This window comes from Leucoraja erinacea, chromosome 22, assembly GCF_028641065.1.
Source record: "Leucoraja erinacea ecotype New England chromosome 22, Leri_hhj_1, whole genome shotgun sequence".
Taxonomy (NCBI): domain Eukaryota; kingdom Metazoa; phylum Chordata; class Chondrichthyes; order Rajiformes; family Rajidae; genus Leucoraja; species Leucoraja erinaceus.
In genome coordinates this window covers 6,948,008-6,968,532 of record NC_073398.1, presented here as the reverse complement: position 1 = coordinate 6,968,532, position 20,525 = coordinate 6,948,008, and the positions used below count along the sequence as shown (strand labels likewise).

Here is a 20,525-nt window from a genome sequence, read left to right as displayed (position 1 = left end):
AAAGGTGTCAGATAAGGAGAGACAAGGCGTGGAATGTAGAGCCAGAGGGAGGGGTATGGGTGGATAGGGGCAGAGGTGCAGTGTAAAGAGCAGGGACATGGGGGAAATGTGGGACCTTGGAATGAGTGTGTGAAGGAGGGGACAGAAACATGGTGAGTGGGAAGGTGGGAGATAGTGGGAGAAATGGGTGCGCACCGAGGGATCTCACAGAAAAGGATGAGGGTACCCGGTTGAATGGGCAGTACATGGCCGTCCGAAGGGGGGGCGCGTTGGGTGCGACCGCACCCCCCCCCCTTTTTTTTCCCCCAGAGTAAGAAAAAACCCAAGGGAAAAATAAATAAATAAATAAATAGATAAATAAATAATAAAAAATCGGGGGGGAAATCTGGCCCGCGGGATAAGGGAGTGCCCATTTCTCCGGGCCCGGGGGGGAAACCGTCCTCCCGTCACCACGTGGGAGTGACTGAATCTGAACCCAGCAGCTGTAACAGCAACACCAGATGCCGCTGCGGCGGGGCCCACCTCACCCCTGCTGGTCCCACCCCCACTGGGACCCACCCCCCCGCTGGGCCCACAGCCACCCCCGCTGGGCCCACACCACCCCCGCTGGGCCCACACCACCCCCGCTGGGACCAAGCCACCCCCGCTGGGCCCACACCACCCCCGCTGGGCGCACACCACCCTCGCTGGGCTCACGCCACCCCCGCTGGGCCCAAGCCACCCCCGCTGGGCCCAAGCCACCCGCTGGACCCACACCACCCCCGCTGGGCCCACACCACCCCCGCTGGGCCCAACGCCACCCCCGCTGGGCCCAAGCCACCCCCGCTGGGCCCACACCACCCCCGCTGGGCCCACACCACCCCCGCTGGGCCCACACCACCGCTGCTGACCCCCGCTGGGCCCACACTACCCCCGCTGGGCCCACGCCACCCCCGCTGGGCCCCACCACCCCCGCTGGGGCCACACCAACCCTGCTGGGCCCGCCACCCCGCTGAGCCCACGCCACCCCCACTGGGCCCACGCCACCCCCCCTCCCACGCAGCACCCCCGCTGGGCCCGTCCACCACCCCCGCTAAGGGCCCAGGAACCACCCAACTCGATGACCTCATGCTCAGGGAGAGCTGGAGCCCCAGCCAGGAGTTACTGGGAGGTGGCCACCCAAGACCACTGGGACAGAAACGCCCCCCCAGTTGGGACTCCAAGGGCAACGCCCACAGAGGCAGTGACTGGGTGAGTACCCCGGCTGTACCCCCCCTAGAAGCCCACACCACCCTTGAGTGGCTGGGGACAGCCCCGCTGGAGGAGGGCAGCCACCCAGCTGGGACCAAGCCACCCCCCGCTGGCCCCACCCCACCGGTCCCGCTGCTCAGAAGGTCCACCCCCCGCTGGGGGGGCCCCCCACTCTATAGTCAGGGGGTCGGAGCCACCCCCCACTTGGCCCAAGCACCCCCTCTGAACGTGACACCCCTTGCTGGGAGGGCTGAGCAGCCTGACGTTGTGGTGCCAGGTCACCCCTGAGTCCTGAAGAATTTGTCCACACCCCCGCTGGGGCCCACACCTCCTTCATCTTCCCCCCCCCCTGCCCCCTGCCAAAAGGGGGGGGGATGTGAGAGTGGGAGAGAGGGCGGGGAAGGGAGGGGAGAGAGATGGGGGAGGGAAGAGGGAAAGGGGGATTATCTTTAGTGAGATTGCAAAATTAAGGTAGGTTTTATAGATATTATATTTTCTCCTGCTCAAGTCCACTCTCCCCCCTCCTTTCCTATGTTCCTTTCCACCCATAAACCTCTCTCTGCCTTTACATTTCACCATTTCACTCCTCTTTCAAATCTGCTCTACTTATTCTGCTCTTCATTTTTCTTCTTAACTTTTTAGTCATAGAATGATGCAGTGTGGAAACAGGCCCTTCAGCCCAACTTGCCCACACCGACCAACATGTCCCATCTAAACTAGTCCCACTCACACGCGTTTGGCCCATATCTATCTAAACCTGTCCTATCCATGCACTTGTCCAAATGTCTCTTAAACAGGCCCGAAATTTAGGATATCCCCAGCCTTAACTACTTCCTCTGGCAGCTCGTTACATACACCCAGCACCCTTTGTGTGAAAAAGCTACCTCTCAGATTCCTGTTAATTTCTGAAACGTTGGTCATAAATTTGGTGCAAAAATGCTCCAAAATAAGGCTCAGAATGCATCAGAGAATGTCTAAAACCCTGGCATCGAGGGACTTCACGCGCGCGCTCATGATGTGTGCAGCGCGCACACTATTTCATATTAATTTTTTTGTAATCCTGTCATGCCACCCCCCTTTTTGAAAAACTTTGTACGGGCCTGCAGTACAACTCCATTGCATGTACCATGCCCTGTGCATGCATGACACCAGGTTCCTGATAGACACTCTTTTGCAAGCATGTTCATGGCATTAATAGGTGGACAGGCGGAATGATTCAAGGAAGTTCTTCATGCTTTCTTGAAAAGATGTAACATCCTCAACATCTGATTGGAATCTTTGTCCATCACTCTAACAAAATTCACACTGAGAGTAAAAACGTATGCCACCGTTGGTAAGCATGGACAAATGGTTGGCGTGGACTCGGTGGGCCAAAGGGCCTGGTTCCATGCTGTATCTCTAAAACCAAAACTAGAGCTGCTGCCTTGCTGCACCAGAGTCCCGGGTTCGACCCTGACCTCGGGTGCTGGTCTGTGTGGAGTTTGCACGTTCTCCCTGTGACTGCACGGGATTCCTCAGGGTGCTCCAGTTTCCTCCCACATCTCAAAGATGTGCGGGTTTGTAGGTTAATTGGCCCTCTGTAAATTGCTCCTAGATTGTAGAGAGGGGATCTGAAAGTGAGATAACATAGAACTAGTGTGAGTGGTTGATTGATGGACCAAAGGGCCTGTTTCCATACTATATCTCTAAACTAAACCAAACTTTATAGAGGGGAGATAATGTACAAAATGTACTAATGTACTAATAGTTGTATTAAATGTTTTATTGTTGAAAAACACATATAACAAAAATATGCATGATCAATTTATTCTTCTCTTAGGTACATCCGACACATTTGGTAAAGTGTATTACAGGAGAAAAGAAAAAAAGAACTGGGATATAATTGTCAACTTTCTCCACAAACCCAATTACCTTGCCCATTCCTTTCTACATTCTGAGATAATCCAATAATATGAACAATGATTTCTCCAATTTTATTTAACTAGACAACAAACACGCCCCTCTCTCCTTTTCCCCACCACCCTTCCCTTTCCCCCACTTGGATGTTCATTTGCTTTTCCCACAATCCTGCTCCCCCTTCCCCTTCACCTCCTCCCCGTCCCCGTCCACTTCCACCTACATCCTTTCCTCTGGCTTCACATTTCATGCCTCTTCTATCCATATCTCTCTATCTCACTGCCTTTTGTCTTTTCATCACTGGCCTTTGTGTACCTATCTGCCAATCAACACCCTACCCCCCCACCCCTTCATGTGTATCCACCTATCACTTGCCAAGCTTTGTCCTGACCCCCACCCAGATTTCTCCCACCTACTACAATCTGTCTGAAGAAGGGTTCTGAGCCAAAACGTTACTTATCCTTGTTCTCCTGAAATGCTGCCTGACTCATTACTCCAGCACTTTAGTCAGAGGGTGGTGAATCCGTGGGATTCATTGCCACAGAAGACTGCAGAGGACGTCAATGGATATTTTTGAGGCAGAGATAGATACATTCTTGATTAGTACGGGTATAGAAACATAGAAACATAGAAACGTAGAAATTAGGTGCAGGAGTAGGCCATTCGGCCCTTCGAGCCTGCACCGCCATTCAATATGATCATGGCTGATTATCCAACTCAGTATCCCGTACCTGCCTTCTCTCCATACCCCCTGATCCCCTTAGCCACAAGGGCCACATCTAACTCCCTATTAAATATAGCCAATGAACTGGCCTCAACTACCCTCTGTGACAGAGAGTTCCAGAGATTCACCACTCTCTGTGTGAAAAAAGTTCTTCTCGTCTCGGTTTTAAAGGATTTCCCCCTTATCCTTAAGCTGTGACCCTTGTCCTGGACCTTCCCTAACATCGGGAACAATCTTCATGCATCTAGCCTGTCCATCCCCTTAAGAATTTTGTAAGTTTCTATAAGATCCCCCCTCAATCTTCTAAATTCTAGAGAGTATAAACCAAGTCTATCCAGTCTTTCTTCATAAGACACTGACATCCCAGGAATCAGTCTGGTGAACCGTCTCTGCACTCCCTCTATGGCAATAATGTCCTTCCTCAGATTTGGAGACCAAAACTGTACGCAATACTCCAGGTGTGGTCTCACCAAGACCCTGTACAACTGCAGTAGAACTTCCCTGCTCCTATACTCAAATCCTTTTGCAATGAAAGCTAACATACCATTTGCTTTCTTTACTGCCTGCTGCACCTGCATGCCTACCTTCAATGACTGGTGTACCATGACACCCAGGTCTCGCTTCATCTCCCCCTTTCCCAATCAGCCACCATTTAGATAATAGTCTGCTTTCCCGTTTTTGCCACCAAAATGGATAACCTCACATTTATCCACATTATACTGCATCTGCCAAACATTTGCCCACTCACCCAGCCTATCCAAGTCACCTTGCAGTCTCCTAGCATCCCCCTCACAGCTAACACTGCCCCCCAGCTTAGTGTCATCCGCAAACTTGGAGATATTGCCTTCAATTCCCTCATTCCAGATCATTAATATATATTGTGTAAAAATAGCTGGGGTCCCAGCACTGAGCCTTGCGGTACCCCACTAGTCACTGCCTGCCATTGTGAAAAGGACCCGTTTACTCCTACTCTTTGCTTCCTGTTTGCCAGCCTTTCTCTATCCACATCAATACTGAACCCCCAATGCCATGTGCTTTAAGTTTGTATACTAATCTCTTATGTGGGACCTTGTCGAAAGCCTTCTGGAAATCCAGATACACCACATCCACTGGTTCTCCCCTATCCACGCTACTAGTTACATCCTCGAAAAATTCTATAAGATTCGTCAGATATGATTTACCTTTCGTAAATCCATGCTGACTTTGTCCAATGATTTCACCACTTTTCCAAAGGCCTGGTGCTGCTATCCCATCTTTAATACCTGACTCTAGCAGTTTCCCCACTACCGATGGTAGACTAACTGGTCTGTAAATTCCTCATTTTCTCTCTCCCTCCCTTCTTAAAAAGTGGGGTTACGTTTGCTACCCGCCAATCTTCAGGAACTACTCCAGAATCTAAAGAGTTTTGAAAGATTATTACTAATGCATCCACTATCTCTGGAGCTACTTCCTTAAGTACTCTGGTATGTAGCCTATCTGGCCCTGGGGATTTATCGGCCTTTAATCCATTCAATTTACCCAACACCACTTCCCGGCTAACCTGGATTTCACTCAACTTTCCTCCAACTCCTTTGTCCCCTGCTATTTTCCGGCAAATTATTTATGTCTTCCTTAGTGAAGACGGAACCAAAGTAGTTATTCAATTGGTCCGCCATATCCTTGTTCCCCATGATCAACTCACCTGTTTCTAGGAGAGGGAAAACTCTGATTTAAAACCTCCACTGCCTTGTGGCCATATCAAGTAATGGAAAAGGCTCCTGGAGTAAACCTCAAGAAAATACGGAGTCGGAGCCTCTAAGGCAGTTCGCCGTGGTCTACCACCTCGCTCTGGCAGCTCCTGCGACGGTGCTGGTGCCAAACTGTAACGGCCCTGCTGTTCTTTTGGATCGATCAGCAACATGGAGAGGGGGGGACGTGCTGCATGGGTAACAGCCTGTCCTCCATATGACATCGGCCCGGCTTGCATCCGACCACATATCATCGTAACCGACGCTGCTCCAGCCGAGGTTTGGAGCAAGCAGCCAATGACCAGGATGCATTACACATGGTCAGCCATGTCCGAGGGGGGCCTACTAGACTTAATTTTCCAGGAACAGGTTATTATTGTCCCATGTACAGGGGTGCAGTGAAAAGATTTGATTTGCATGCTATCCAATGCAGATCAGATATACATACATAGATACCATCATAACAAATTCAGGTACAAAAGACTGACCAAAGCGGAAGATACAGAGTGCTGAATATAGTTCTTGACATTGTATTCTAACGGGGAAAAACGCATTGAAGTTAAAATACTATCCACTTATTCCTTTAAAAACATATTTAACAATCTACAATGTATGCTGAAAAAAAAATACTGGTATATACAAATTAGTGGTACAATAGCAAAACATCACAGTGTTTCACAATTAAAAAGAAGACAGAAAGTTCATAACTGATAGGAGCAGATTTAGGCTATTTGGCCCATCATGTCTACCCTGCCATTCAATTATGGCTGATCTATCACTCTCTCCTAACCCCATTCTCCTGGCTTCTCCCCATAACCCCTGAGAAAGAGATTAGTTAAAACAAATGTAGGTCCTTTGCAGTCAGAAACAGGTGAGTTGATCCTGTGTCTCCCTTTCAAGGGAGATGCTAAAAATGCATTTCGTTGTCTCTGTACTGTACACTGACAATGACAATTAAATTGAATCATTTCATTTTTTTTTTTTAGATGGACTGCCTTCCCAGGCTGACGAGCCCCATCTGCCTGAGACTCGTGGGGCGGGAGCGTCTACCTTCCCGTGCGAGTCTATAGCACCTGCCCACTGCCCATATTAAGTATTCAAGGAGTATTCTGATATTTGGCCAAGTATATGACTGGGGTAGATTTGGAGGGTTATGGGGCAGGCACGGGCAAGTGGGACTAGCTTAGATGAGGCATCTTGGCCGGCATGGTTGAGCCAGGGGCCCTGTTTCCCTGCTGCACGACTCTTTGACAATGAGTGAGACAATGATGCTATGGTCAAGTTATTATTACATATCAATTAAAAAAAACCAGCACAAGATATTTTTGTCTTTTATTGGTGCAGAAGAGTGACAAAGCAGAATAAAACAAATGCGTTAAATAAAATTAAATCATATTTAGTGTTTGTTCCCAACTGGTCCAGATTGGAGCGCTGCAATTAATAAGGGTGTTGCTAGTACATTAATTTTACTTCAGAACTAAAGTTGTGCCAAACGTGGTCTGTCAATTACTACTAAGACACTTAAGAACAAAGGTTTGCAGTTACATTACACATTTCATACACTGACAATGTCCCAGACATTAAACAGACAATGACAAATCTTTAAAGTGCATCCAACGTTTCATAACTCGGAGGTCCACAGTCAACATGGTGATTAGTATTTGGACAATGAGCAAATAGTCTGCAAAATGCGGTTCATTGTGGAACATATATTGGCCGCAGCACCAAGAACAATTCCCTTACAATATACGGTAATGTATTTTAGTATTTAGAGATACAGTGTCCTTAGCCCCCGCGTCCACGCTGACCCTTGATCACCACTAGTTCTATGTTATCCCAATTTCTCATTGACTCCCTGCACATCGGGAGGGTGATTTACAGAGGGACAATTAACCTACAAACCCGCACGTCTTTGGGATGTGGGAGAGAAACGGAGCACCCGGAGGAAACCCACGTGGTCACAGGGAGAACGTGCAAACTCCGCACACACACAGAGACAGCAGCCGAGGTCTGGATCGAACCCGGGTCTCTGGCACTGTGAAAACATAGAAACAAACAGCTGCAGAGAAGGGTCTCTAACACTGTGCTGCTACAAGGATTGCTGTAATCATTTTTATTCCATCCACCTAGAAGTTGTTCAGATGTTATTGTTTAACCTCTCACTACTAAAAGCCTCCGACAGCGAAGGAATCCTTCATCATTGTGTTGGAGCAACAACATAGAATCTGTGTCCAAAACTCTGCCCTTGTTCTGAACCCGTCATATTCTAGCTTAGTGCCAAAAGCCAACATCGAGTGCTGGAAACGAGATGGGAAATGCTATCGCAGGCTGACGTTGGAAGGACCATGGTACTGGGACTAAATCTGTATCAATTTGGGGGCCATTTACTGCGTATAAATAAGAAAAGTCCAACCTTACAGAATAAATAGATAAATAGTAATAAATAGCAGCTAATAGCAATATAATGGGCTACAGTACAAAATAGAGCAGTGCACTAATATAAATATACTTAAGTAGCCAAAAGATATTTCTTTAAACTTGCTGACTTTGTTCAGAACCCACTGTGATGACCCAAGGTTTTCCAAGACTTTTCTAAATGTTCCTCCATTGCCTAGGCATAGAGAGTGAAGGACCGAACAGGTTGGTTGGATTAATACGGAAGGGGCGCAATGGTTGGCATGGTGGAGATGGGCCAAATGGCCTGTTTCTAAGGCACAGTTCCATGGATACGTGATTGTATGAATCTGCTTTGCCAAACGAAACAATTTCTTAAACCAGTAAAAGATTAACCCTCAAATCTAATTTAAAACTCAGGTTTGGGGGGGGGGTCACAGTGGTGCAGTTGGTAGAGCTGCTGCCTTACAGCACCAGAGACCTGGGTTCGATCCTGACCTCAGGTGACATTAGTGGAGTGTTTGCACATTCTCCCTGTGACTGCACAGGTTTCCTCGTCCCTCCCGACAACTTTGGCTAAGTCAATTCACCGATGTAAAATTATATAAACTGCAGGTGGAGTTGTCGAATCTGTAGGAAGCTGACGAAAATGCAGAGAGGATAATATGGGCCAGAATGGGCTTCATGAAGATTATGGTCAGCACAGATTTGATGGGCCAAAGAACGGGCTTCGATGCTGTATCTGTCCATGACTCTGTGACTGTGACACAGGATGGAATTTTTAGTCTTTGATTCATACAGCACAGAAACAGGCCCTTCACCCCAGCTTGCCCATGCCGACCCATCCACACTAGTCCCATCTGCCTGCATTTCTCCCATATCCCTCTCAACCTTTCCTATTCATGTACTTGTCCAAATGTTGATATATTGCTTGCATCAACTACCCACTCCGGCAGTTTGTTCCATATATCCACCACACTCTGTGTGACAAGGATTCTCTGCAGATTCCTATTAAATCTTTCCTCTTTGGTTCTCGATTCTCCTACTCTGGATAAAAGACCCTGTGCATCCACCCTATCTATTCCCCTCGTGATTTTATACACCGCTATTAGTTGTCCCCTCATCCCCCTATGCTCCAAGGAACAGAATCCTAGCCTGCCTACCCTCTCCCCATAGCTCAGGCCCTCAAGTCCTGGCAACAACCTCAACAATCTGTTTAAGAAGGAACTGCAGATGCTGGAGAATCGAAGGTTACACAAAAAAGCTGGAGAAACTCAGCGGGTGCAGCAGCATTTATGGAGCGAAGGAAATAGGCAACGTTTCGGGCCGAAACGTTGCCTATTTCCTTCGCTCCATAGATGCTGCTGCACCCGCTGAGTTTCTCCAGCTTTTTTGTGTAACCTCAACAATCTTCTCTGCACTCTTTCCAGCTGAACAACCTCCATCCAAAAGCAAGGAAAATTTTAAAAAGCAAGGATAACTCAAGAAAGAACTCAATAAACTCGACATTTCAAGGCTATTAACATTCCTTCAATGCTGGTACTTCCAACACTACTTAGTTAACTACCAGTTTGAAGGTGGTGAGAGTATTAAGTGCCAATAATAAAATCTGAAGAATACATATATATATATATGACATTTTTCAGCTAATGATAAAAAATGTAATAAACAATAATAAAGCTGACATTACAATTTTAAGCTACAAATGTCTGATAATAGATTATTCCCTGTTTCTCTTTACAAACTTGAAGAGCAGCCAAAATGTTTCAAATATCTGTAAACAATTGGTGTCGGGGTGACCTTGATGTACCTATTTACATTTCTTTTAGATACTGCCTAATATTAGCAGCATAATAATCCATTCTGTGCAATGTCAAATCCTCCCGCACTTAGAAGTCAACATCTTGTTCAAATGAATTTACCCAACGTTGAGAAATCTGCCAGTTTTCAAGTATTGCTTGAATGGTAAATGAAATTTAAATAGTGCAGATGCCAAAAACCTGAGATAAAAACAGAAAAGGCTGGAAACACTCAGCAGGGTAGGCAGCGTCTGTGCAAATGGAAACAGAATTAACGCTTTAGGTCAGAGACACTCTTTCACTGAGCCACTACTCAGAATTGCCACAGCCCCCATCATGGCAACCTGACTACTTAACTTTGTTTCTCTTTCCGCAGATGTTGCCTGACCGGCAGAGTGTTTTCAGCATTGAATCTATAAAGAGAGCATTTCTAATTCCTAGTTTGAGGCAATCCAACAGCATTGCACTTGAGCAAGATATCTGTCAAGTATTGAATGCACATGAGTCTGAAAATCGTGATCTCCAAGTTCAAGAACAGCATCTTCCCAACAACCATCAGGCTCCTGAACAGTGCACAACACTAAACTCAACTTGGAACTATGGATTGTCTTTTGGTTGCACAAAGAACTTTGGAACGAGTATTTAGGTTATCATTGATATTTTTTTTAAATTTTGTCTATTATATATTATCTACGTGACGTGTGCGTATAGGCATGTTAAGTTGCTGCAAGTGAGAATTCCATCGTTGGTATATAGAGCATGTCAATCGCATATAATTGGCGTATGTACCAAAATGCAACAATGCAATTCTTACTTGCAGCAGCATTATAGGTCTGTAAACAAAGTACTCAATAGGTAATATAATGAACAAAAAAGTTCAATAAAGAAATAATATTAGTGCAAACCAATATTATTTTTATTCTTAATGCAAAACAAAACAAAGTCCCTTAAGGGCCTGTTCCACGAGCATGCGACTCCATGCGGCAAGCACGACCTTCAGACTTCACTCTTTTCTCCAGAGATGCTGCCTGACCTGCTGAGTTACTCCAGCATTTTGTGTCTATATTCAGTCTATATATTTGATTTGGGAACAACTCCATCCAAGACCGCGAGAAATTGCAGCCAATTTTGGATGCAGCTCAGACCATCACACAAACCAACCTTCCTTCCATTGCCTCTGTGCACCTCATGCTGCCTCGACAAGGCCAGCAGCATTAATCAAGGACGAGTTGCACCCTGGCCTCTTCCTCTTCTCCCCTCTCCCATCGGACAGATTGTATGGAAGTGTGAAAACCTACACCTCCAGATTCAGGGACAGTTTCTTCTCAGCTGTTATCAGGCAACTGAATCATCCTACCACAACTAGGGAGAAGACCTCAACTTCTATCTACCTCACTGGTGATTTTCAGACTATCTTTGATCGGACTTTACTGGCATTACCTTGCACTAAATGTTATTTCCTTATCGGGTATCTATACACTGTAAATGGCTCAATTGTAATCATGTATTGACTTTCTGCTGACTGCTTATGCCCCTGTCCCACTTAGGAAACCTGAACGGAAACCTCTGGAGACTTTGCGCCCCACCCAAGGTTTCCGTGCAGTTCCCGGAGGTTGCAGGTGGTTGCCGGAGGTTGCAGGTAGTGGAAGTCGATAGGGAGGCTGACAGAAACCTCCAGGAACCGCACGGAAACCTTGGATGGGGCGCAAAGTCTCCAGAGTTTCCTAAGTGGGACAAGGGCATTAGTACGCGATAAAACTTTTGACTGTACCTCGTTACAAGTGACAATAAACTAAACTGAACTGAACAAAGAGCCAGATGAGTACACCCTTAACGGTTTTATAATCTCACAATGGTTGGTGAAGTGGTCCCATATTTAAGTGTTAAACTAATCACATGTGTAAGAAGGAATTGCAGATGCTGGTTTAAACCAAAAAGCTGGAGTAACTCAGCGGGTCAGGCAGCATCTCTGGAGAGAAGGAATGGGTGACGTTTCGGGGCGAGACCCTTCTTCAGACCTAATCTAGTCTGAATTAGTAAAGATACACTAATGATATGTTCGGACAGACAGGATGAGCCAAAGTTTCTTTCATGCAGTACTATTAGAGACAATGCAATGAGTGTAGAAACTCTGCCTCAATAATAAATAGCTTGTTGTGTAACAAATCACTGGATATTGAAAAGCCAGACAAAAAGACTCAACAACAGTTTCCCCGGGCCATTATAACTCTAACTTCCTCAAATATCCACACAACACAACAGGACATTATTGCCATAGAGGGAGTGCAGAAAAAGTTCACCAGACTGATTCCTGGGATGTCCACTCTTATGAAAAAGACTGGATAGACTTGGTTTAACTCTCTAGAATTTAGAAGATTGAGAGGGGATCTTATAGAAACTTACAAAATTCTTAAGGGGTTGGACAGGCTAGATGCAGGAAGATTGTTCCCGATGTTAGGGAAGTCCAGGACAAGGGGTCACAGCTTAAGGATAAAGGGGAAATCCTTTAAAAAGATGAGAAGAACTTTTTCTCACGCAGTGGTGCTGGAACTCTCTCAGAGGGTAGTTGACCCAGTTTGTGGCTATATTTAAGAAGTTAGATGTGGCCCTTGTGGCTTCAGGGGGTATGGAGAGAAGGCAGGTACGGGATACTGAGTTGGATGATCAGCCATGATCATATTGAATGCAGGCTCGAAGGGCCGAATGGCCTACTCCTGCACCTAATTTCTATGTTTCTATGTTTAACATGAGAATGCTATCATCCATTCCACTATAAAACAGACCACAGCTAATATTTCTTCTTTTATTTAATTATTTTAACATATTTATTAAAATTTAAAGTAACATTCTCCCAGTGCAATGTTCTACCTAGGTGTGATAATTATAATTTATTTACTATTTTAAGCAGTTAAATAACATATTGAATGTATTGGATGTGTTTTTGTCTTGTTTGCACTTGTTTTGTTTGCACTGGTCAGGAATAGCTCTCCTAATTTTGTCATATTTCTAAGTACAATGACAATAAAGGCTTATTATTATTATTATTATTATTATTATTATTATTATTATTATTATTATTATTATTATTATTATTATTGATATCCTTACATCTTTATTGACCCTCAGTCTTCATACACTAACAGCCCCATTCCAGAAGCTAATTGGGACACAGTTACCAGCCTTGGAGGGCATCTACTATACACGGTGCCTCAGGAAGGCCGTCCGTATTCACAAAGACTCCTCACACCCTTGCAATAGTCTGTTCGAACTTCTACCTTCTGGCAGATGTTACAAGACCTTCTACGCCCGCACCTCCAGACTTAAGAACAGCTTTATCCCCAGAGCTATAGCTGCTCTGAACCGACCCTGCTGAGTGCCCCCCCCCCCCATGAACTGTCTCCCTCGGATGGTCATATCGCACAGCGACCCGGCACAGCCACATTTGCACTTTATACTGTTTTACTGTTTTTTTTTAAATCTTGTTTCTCTGGGTGTCTACATTTTTAGTTGTTTAAGTTATGACATTGGATGGAAACTGCCCCCCAAATCTTGTTGTACCTCTGTGCAATGACAATAAAAGATATTATTATTATTATTATTTAAATTTGATGGGTATATTTGAGTGGCTAGTGAAGCACTGTTTACATTCCATTTACTCCACGACTCAAGATAATTCTCAGTATCTATTAGAAAGACACAAACCAAGCTTTGAGAGAAGGATACTGGCTGCGTGCAACCATATATATGATGTAACAAGCCCAGAACAACTCACAACATAGAACATAGAACAGTACAGCACAGAAACGGGCCCTTTGGCCCACATTCCATGCTGAACATGATGCCAAGATAAACTACTCTCTGCCTGCGTGTGAACCATATCCCTTCATTCCCTGCATATCCATGTGCCTATCTAAAAGCCACTTAAACATCACTATCATATCTACCCCTGGCAGTGTGTTCCAGGCATCTTACTGCCCTCTCTATAAAATTCATTTTTCGCACATCTTTAAACTTTTCTCTTCTCATCCTAAAGATATGCCCTCTATTCTTTGACATTCCCACCCTGGGATAAAGGTTCTGACTGCTTACCCTATCTATGCCTCTCATAATTTAATTTTATATTCTTCTATCAGGTCTCTCCTCAGCCCCCAGCACTCCAGAGAAAACATCCCAAGTTTGACCAAGCCAATGGCTTTAACGTTTGTTTCTCAGTTGCTCTGAGTTGGTGAGTCAGTGTTGCCTGCATCTTGTAGGTCAGATTTATATATCATAAGGAATTGTTTATACATCGCCTTTAAATCTTTCCCTTCTTACCTTAAAGCTGTGGCCTCTACTCTTGGACATTTCCACGCTGGGGAGAATAAACATGATCCAAGCCCTTCACCCTTTCATTCTCTTCAACAAGGATTTCTATAATCCCCCCTCTGTGAAAATCCAACTATTTTCCACTTAGTTTTAAGAAATATCTTTCCCTTGCTTATTCCAGATCAAACACAGGGCTCAGACAAGCCATCAAAGCAACGGAGAAATAAGATCAACAGTTTGTTCAGCCAATTTATTTCAACTGAGCTAATTGGATAGAGATAAATGGATTCCAATTGAAATAATTTCCACAGACACGTAAACTGAGAAGCTGGAGCAAAGTCAAGGGAAGGCACTGATCTCAGCTTTAGGAATATGTAGGAAGGAACTGCAGATGCTGGTTTACACTAAAGATTGACACAAAATGCTAGAGTAACTCAGGAGAACAGGCAGCAGCTCTGGATGGAATGAACCAGGTGACGTTTCAGGTCGAGACCCTTCTTCAGACTCAGTCTGACCCAATCCTTCCTTCTATCCAGAGACGCTGCCTGCCCTGCTGAGTTACTCCTGCTTTTTGTGCCTATCTTCGGTGTAAACCAGCATCTGCAGTTCCTTCCCGCTCATTCCTTCTATCCAGAGATGCTGCCTGTTACTCCAGCATTTTGTGTCTGTCTTCAGTTTTGGGATCCCAGCCAGATCCACCATGGGGTTAGGGCACAAGGCAAGGGTGAGGGGAATTGGGAGAAACCTTTATGGACCACGATGTTATGAAGAATGCAAATGAGAATAATGAAAGGAAAATGAAATGCCTCCTTCTCTGTACAAACCAGCCCATTGAAATAGCCGCAATGAATCCTCCAATTGTACAGAAATGTTAAAACGCACACCTTCAGATTCAGGGACATTTTCTACCCAGCTGTTATCAGGCAACTAAACCATTCTACCACCAACTACAGCGCGGTCCTGACCCACCATCTACCTCATTGGAGACCCTCAGACTATCTTCAATTGGACTTTATCTTGCACTAAATGTTACTCCCTTTATCCTGTATCTGTACACTGTGGACGTATATGATTGTAATCAAGTATTGTAGTCTTTCCGCTGACTGGAGAGCACACAACAATAAGACTTTTTACAGTACCACGGTGTACATGACAATAAACTAAACTGAACTCATCTCCATTTTTCACTCCCTCTCTTTACTGTATCTCAGTCATTTATCCCACCATCCCAGCACCCCTTCCCCATCCCACCCCTCCGCTTCCCCTTCCATCTATATCGCTCCCCCTGGCTTTACTTTTCACCTCTTCTCTCCTTATATGACACCCTGTCTTCTTTTCACCTCTGGCCTTTGTCCACCCATCTGAACAAAGATCTCTGTCCCCCTACTACAATCAGTCTGAAGAAGAGCCCCGACCCGAAATGTTGCCTATCCATATCCTCCAGTGATGCTGTCTGCCCCGCTGAGTTACTACATCAAAGATAGACACAAAAAGCTGGAGTAAGTCAGCGGGTCAGGCAGCATCTCTGGAGAGAAGGAATGGATGACTTTTCGGATTGAGACCCTTCTTCAGACCGGTTAGGGCTAAGGGAAACGAGAGATATAGACGATGTTGTAGAGAGATAAAGAACAATGAATGAATTACATGCAAAAAAGTAACGATGATAAAGGAAACAGGCCATTGTTGGGTTGGAACTGTTTGTTGGGTGAAAATGAGAAGCTGGTGCGACTTGGGATGGAGAGAGGGAATTCCGGGGTTACTTGAAGTTAGAGAAATCAATATTCATACCACTGGGCTGTAAGATGCCCAAGCGAAATATGAGATGCTGTTCCTCCAATTTGCCATTAGCCTCACTCTGGCAATGGAGGAGATCTAGGACAGAAAGGTCTGTGCGGGATTGGAGGAGGGGAGAATGAATGTGTTTAGCAACCTGGAGATCAGGGCTGAGCAAAGGTGTTACCGAGTCTAAGTTTGGTCTCGCCGATGAATAAGGGTCCACATCTTGAACAATGGATACAGTAGATGAGGTTGGAGGAGGTGCAAGTGAACTGAAAGGACTGTCAGGGTCCCTGGACAGAGTTGAAGGAGGGGGTATAGGGACAGGTGTTGCATCTTCTGTGGTTGCAGGGGAAGATACCTGGGGACGGGGTGGTTTGGTTGGGAAGGGATGAGTTAACCAGGTAGTTGCGGAGGGAACGGTCTCTGCGGAAGGCGGAAAGGAGTGGCCATCTGTATTTTAGTAAACTGAAATGCTCCTTTGCATATTAAAATTAATGTAGTATTAGAAGATCTGTGATGTATCTTCCACCTCGTTGGTTCAATCAATATGGGCATGGTCAAAGAAATTCAAATGCATTTTTGGCAAAATGTAAACAAAATACTTGTCACCTTTCTAATACGTTTACAGAACATTCAGCAGTGAGAGAGAAAAACACACTTTATACCGTTGGGAGTGTAGCTTGAGAGCATAATGGCATTTCATCTGGATGTAGCAACGAAAGTAACTGCTTTATTAGAGATATCTCAATCTGCAACATCTACAGGTCCACTTGTAAAACATGGATGTTTCCAAACAGAGTCCTGACCCGGAACGTCCGCTGTCCATTCCATCCACAGATGCTGTCTGACCAGCCGAGTTCCTCCAGCAATTTCTCTTTTGCTCAAGATTCCAGCATCTGCAGTTTCTTGTGTGTGGGGGACCATCAAATGCTTGCACTTTGGGTATTGACAATCTCCGACTTCGCAGGTTGGAATTAATCAGTATTCTGTGGCATCCGGGGTAAAAAATTGGACTTTGTTTAAAAACGAGTTGTTCTTCCTCATGGAGTTGTTCCTCCTCATGGAGCTCCGCTTCCTCAGGGAGTTCTGGTGGGACAGCTCGCTCCTCTGGAGGGCCTGGATCAGGATGGACGGCTGCTCGTCCAGCTCCCGGGCCGTGCAACGCGGAGTGGCCACTTTGATCCTTTTGCCGAACTTGGAATAGTCCACCGAGTAGATGCCGTCCTCCTCGGTCACGATGGGCACGAAGCGGTAGCCCCACAGGATCTCCTCGGCAATGTAGGAGGTCCTGGCCTGGGTGGTGATGCCCGTGGTCTCCACCACCCCTTCCAGTATCACTATGACCTCCAGGTTCTGGTTCTGCAAGTCGCTGGGTGAGATCTCGTAGAGCAGGCTCCGCTTGTCGATGACATGGCAGATGGTGAGCGGCGCCACCAGGAAGATGCTGTTGGTGTCGATGGGGTTGTCCACCAGGATGTCCATCTGGTGGATGGGGATGACCTCGCCCTCGGCCGTGGTGGTCTTCTTCACCACCTGCATCCTCACCGAGGCGCTGATGATCATGCTCTTCCTCAGGTCGCCCACCCGGAACATGAAGCAGAGTTTGCCGTTCCTCAGGCCCACCACGGCGTGGCGGCTGAAGATCAGGGTCCCTGCTCGCCGGTGGGCCTGGGCCGTCTTCATGAAGATGCAGCCCAGCATGACGGCGTTGATGATCAGCCCCGAGATGTTCTGCGTGATGAGCAAGGTGATGGCCGTGGCACATTCCTCCGTCACCATCCTGCTGCCGAAGCCGATGGTGACTTGCACCTCGATGGAGAAGAGGAAGGCCGAGGTGAAGGACCTCACCTTGGTCACGCACGGCTTGAAGGACGAGCCCCAGGCGTGGTCCAGGTCGCCGTGAGCGAAGGCCACCAGCCACCACATCATGGCGAAGAGCAGCCAACTGCAGATGAAGGACATGGTGAAGATGAAGAGCGTGTATCTCCACTTCAGGTCGACCAGCGTGGTGAAGACATCCTGCAGGAAGCGCCCTTGTTCTCTGATGTTCTTGTGGGCGGCGTTGCAAGCCCCGTTCTTGTCAATGAAGCGGGGTTGGCGAGGCCGGACGGTGTAGCGCGGTTGTCGGACGTTCTCGGCAGCGATCCGGGCCAGGACATACTCCTCGGGGATGATGCTTTTCCTCGCCAGCATTCTGGCAGCATAGTCCTGGGGTTTCTCGGCGTTCTAGAGACCGAGGACCGGTTGTACAACTCCGTTAAGTGTCCCAGCTAGAGGCTACGCCGTACATCTCACTTCCCTCTAAACTTGTTATAGATCTCTCCACGACTGTCTTCACCATTCACCTCCTCACCGCCGGGCAAGAGTCATTTGAGAAATTCGGAACATCCATTTCAGGCTAATGTGCTCACCGGAATTCCCTGCAAGTCACTATATCTCACGCTGAGACTAGGACTGTGATGAATGTTCTTAACTATTTGTTTGAGAGGTCGGACAGTGTGGAGGAGCCGGGTGTTTCAGATCTGCCGGACCAGTTGAACTCCTCTCCTCGCTAGCTCTCAACCACAGACCTCCTGACGCGAATGGGCGGACTTCCCATCTGATGTAAGCCTTTTTTTCTTTTAAATCCCAGAGAGACTGCCTTCAATTAACACTAGAGGGGACCGGCGTTCACTCGCTATTGTAACCTCCGGCTGAGATTCCAACACCCGCAGCCTCCCGTGTCTCCGCAGTTGTAGTTTCTTGGCACCAGCTCGCAACTTTCTTTCCGCGATTGGTACAGGCACCGGTTTGAAACAGGCACGCTTAAATTCCATGCATTGTGCTGGAGTAACTCAGCGGGACAGGCAGCATCCGTGGAGGACATGGGCAAGCGATGTTTCATGTCTGAAAAAATCCAACATCGCCTACCTATGTTCTTCGGAGATGCTGCCTGGCCCGCTGAGTTACTCCAGCACTTTGTGTGTGTTTTTTTGTAAACCAGCATCTGCAGTTCCTTGTTTCTCTCTTCCTCCCCTCCTTCCCACACTCATCTCCATTCCCTCATTTTCCGTTAACCCCCCGCCCCCACCTAACTGTCTCCTTCCACCCATATCCCTCCCTCTGGCTTTACATTTCATTCGTCCTCTTCTCTCCTTATCTGACACATTTTTCTTTCCTTTTCACCTCCAGCCCATGTCCACTTACTCCACCCATCTGCCAATCAACCTCCCCCCTCACCTGTTTTCACCTATCACTCACCAGGCTTTGTCCTGTCCACACCTCTCTTCCAGCTTTCTCCCCCCTAATCCAATCAGTGTGAAGAAGTGTCCCCACCCAAAACATTCTGTCCATTCATTCCACAGATGCTGCCTGACCTACTGAGTTCTTCCAGCACTTTGTGGGTCTTGGTCAAGATTGAAGCACCTGCAGTTCCTTGTGCCTCGCTTGAATTTAGAACGTAGGACTGGGGAAAAGATGTAATAGGAATCTGAGTGGTAATTTTTTCACACAAAGTGTAGTGTGTGTATGGAACAATATGCCAGAGGAGGTAGTTGATGCAAGGACTATCCCAACGTTTTAGAAACAGTTAGACAGGTACATGGATAAGACAGCTGGGCCATGTTGACCGGTGTGGACAAGTTGGGTCGAACGGCCTGTTTCCACACTCTATGACTCTCAATGACTCTATGAGAGTACAGCACGATATTTGTGCTGCACATGATGCCAAGTTAAACTAATCTGTGGATCTGATCCACAATTGTGAATCTGTGAAATTTTCTGCCTCGGATGGCAGTGGAAGCCAATTCTCTGGATGCTTTCAAGAGAGAGTTAGACAGAGCTCTTAAAGATAGTGGAGTCATGAGATATGGGGAGAAGGCAGGAGCGGGGTACTGATTGTGGATGATCAGCCATGATCACAGTGAATGGTGGTGCTGGCTCGAAAGGCGGAATGGCCTACTCCTGCACCTATTGTCGATTGTCTATTGATCTCATCTGCCTGTAATGATCCATATCCCTCCATTCCCTGCACATCCATGTGCCTATCTAAAAGCCTCTTAAATGCCGCTATCATATCTGCCTCCACCACCACCCCTGGCAATGTGTTCCAGGCCCCCACCACCAAGTGTAATAAAACTTGCTCTACACATCTCCATTCAACTTCAACTTTATTTAGTTTTAAAACATTCTCGTTTGTCGCAGTATTGTACTCATTCACATGTGCGTACAATTGGGCAGTGCTAGTCAATGTTCCGAGAGGAACAAGGATTGGGGTAACTTTCCATGTTATCCCAGTCTTTGTAAAGTAACGGTAGTGTATTTAAAAAAAAGTGATGGCTGTTGCCAACTGAAGTGATACTAGTCCTAATGTGAACTCTTCCCAGTGTGGGATGTTCTGCTGCAAGGGAATGTCCTTGCTCCTTGAATACCTCAATTACTAAGCACCCAAATTGTTCAACGTCATTATACTACCCGCTGTTATGATTGATTGAAACAGGCCCTTCGGCCCACCAAGTTCATGCCAACCATTGATCACCTGTTCACACTAGTTCTATGTTATCCCACTTTCGCATCCACTCCCTACACACCAGGGGATTTTTTACAGAGGCCAATTAACCTACAAACCCACACATCTTTACGGATGTGGGAGGAAACCAGAACACCAGAAAGAAAGCTGGAAGAAAGGAGAGG

The 20,525-nt window shown here is 46.5% G+C and overlaps 1 protein-coding gene across 1 annotated transcript; it reads right to left on the bottom strand.

The window, feature by feature from the left end:
- Nucleotides 1-16,058: 16,058 nt before the first annotated feature.
- LOC129707673 (ATP-sensitive inward rectifier potassium channel 8-like) lies at nucleotides 16,059-18,621 on the bottom strand. The gene has a single exon (XM_055652856.1). It carries the CDS (start codon nucleotides 18,045-18,047, stop codon nucleotides 16,833-16,835), a length of 1,215 nt encoding a protein of 404 aa, XP_055508831.1. The 5' UTR covers nucleotides 18,048-18,621; the 3' UTR covers nucleotides 16,059-16,832.
- Between the last annotated feature and the right edge of the window lie 1,904 nt (nucleotides 18,622-20,525).

Bases quoted from the DNA above. Each gene is read 5' to 3' on its own strand.
- LOC129707673 (XM_055652856.1), bottom strand. From the start codon at position 18,047: ATGCTGGCGAGGAAAAGCATCATCCCCGAGGAGTATGTCCTGGCCCGG.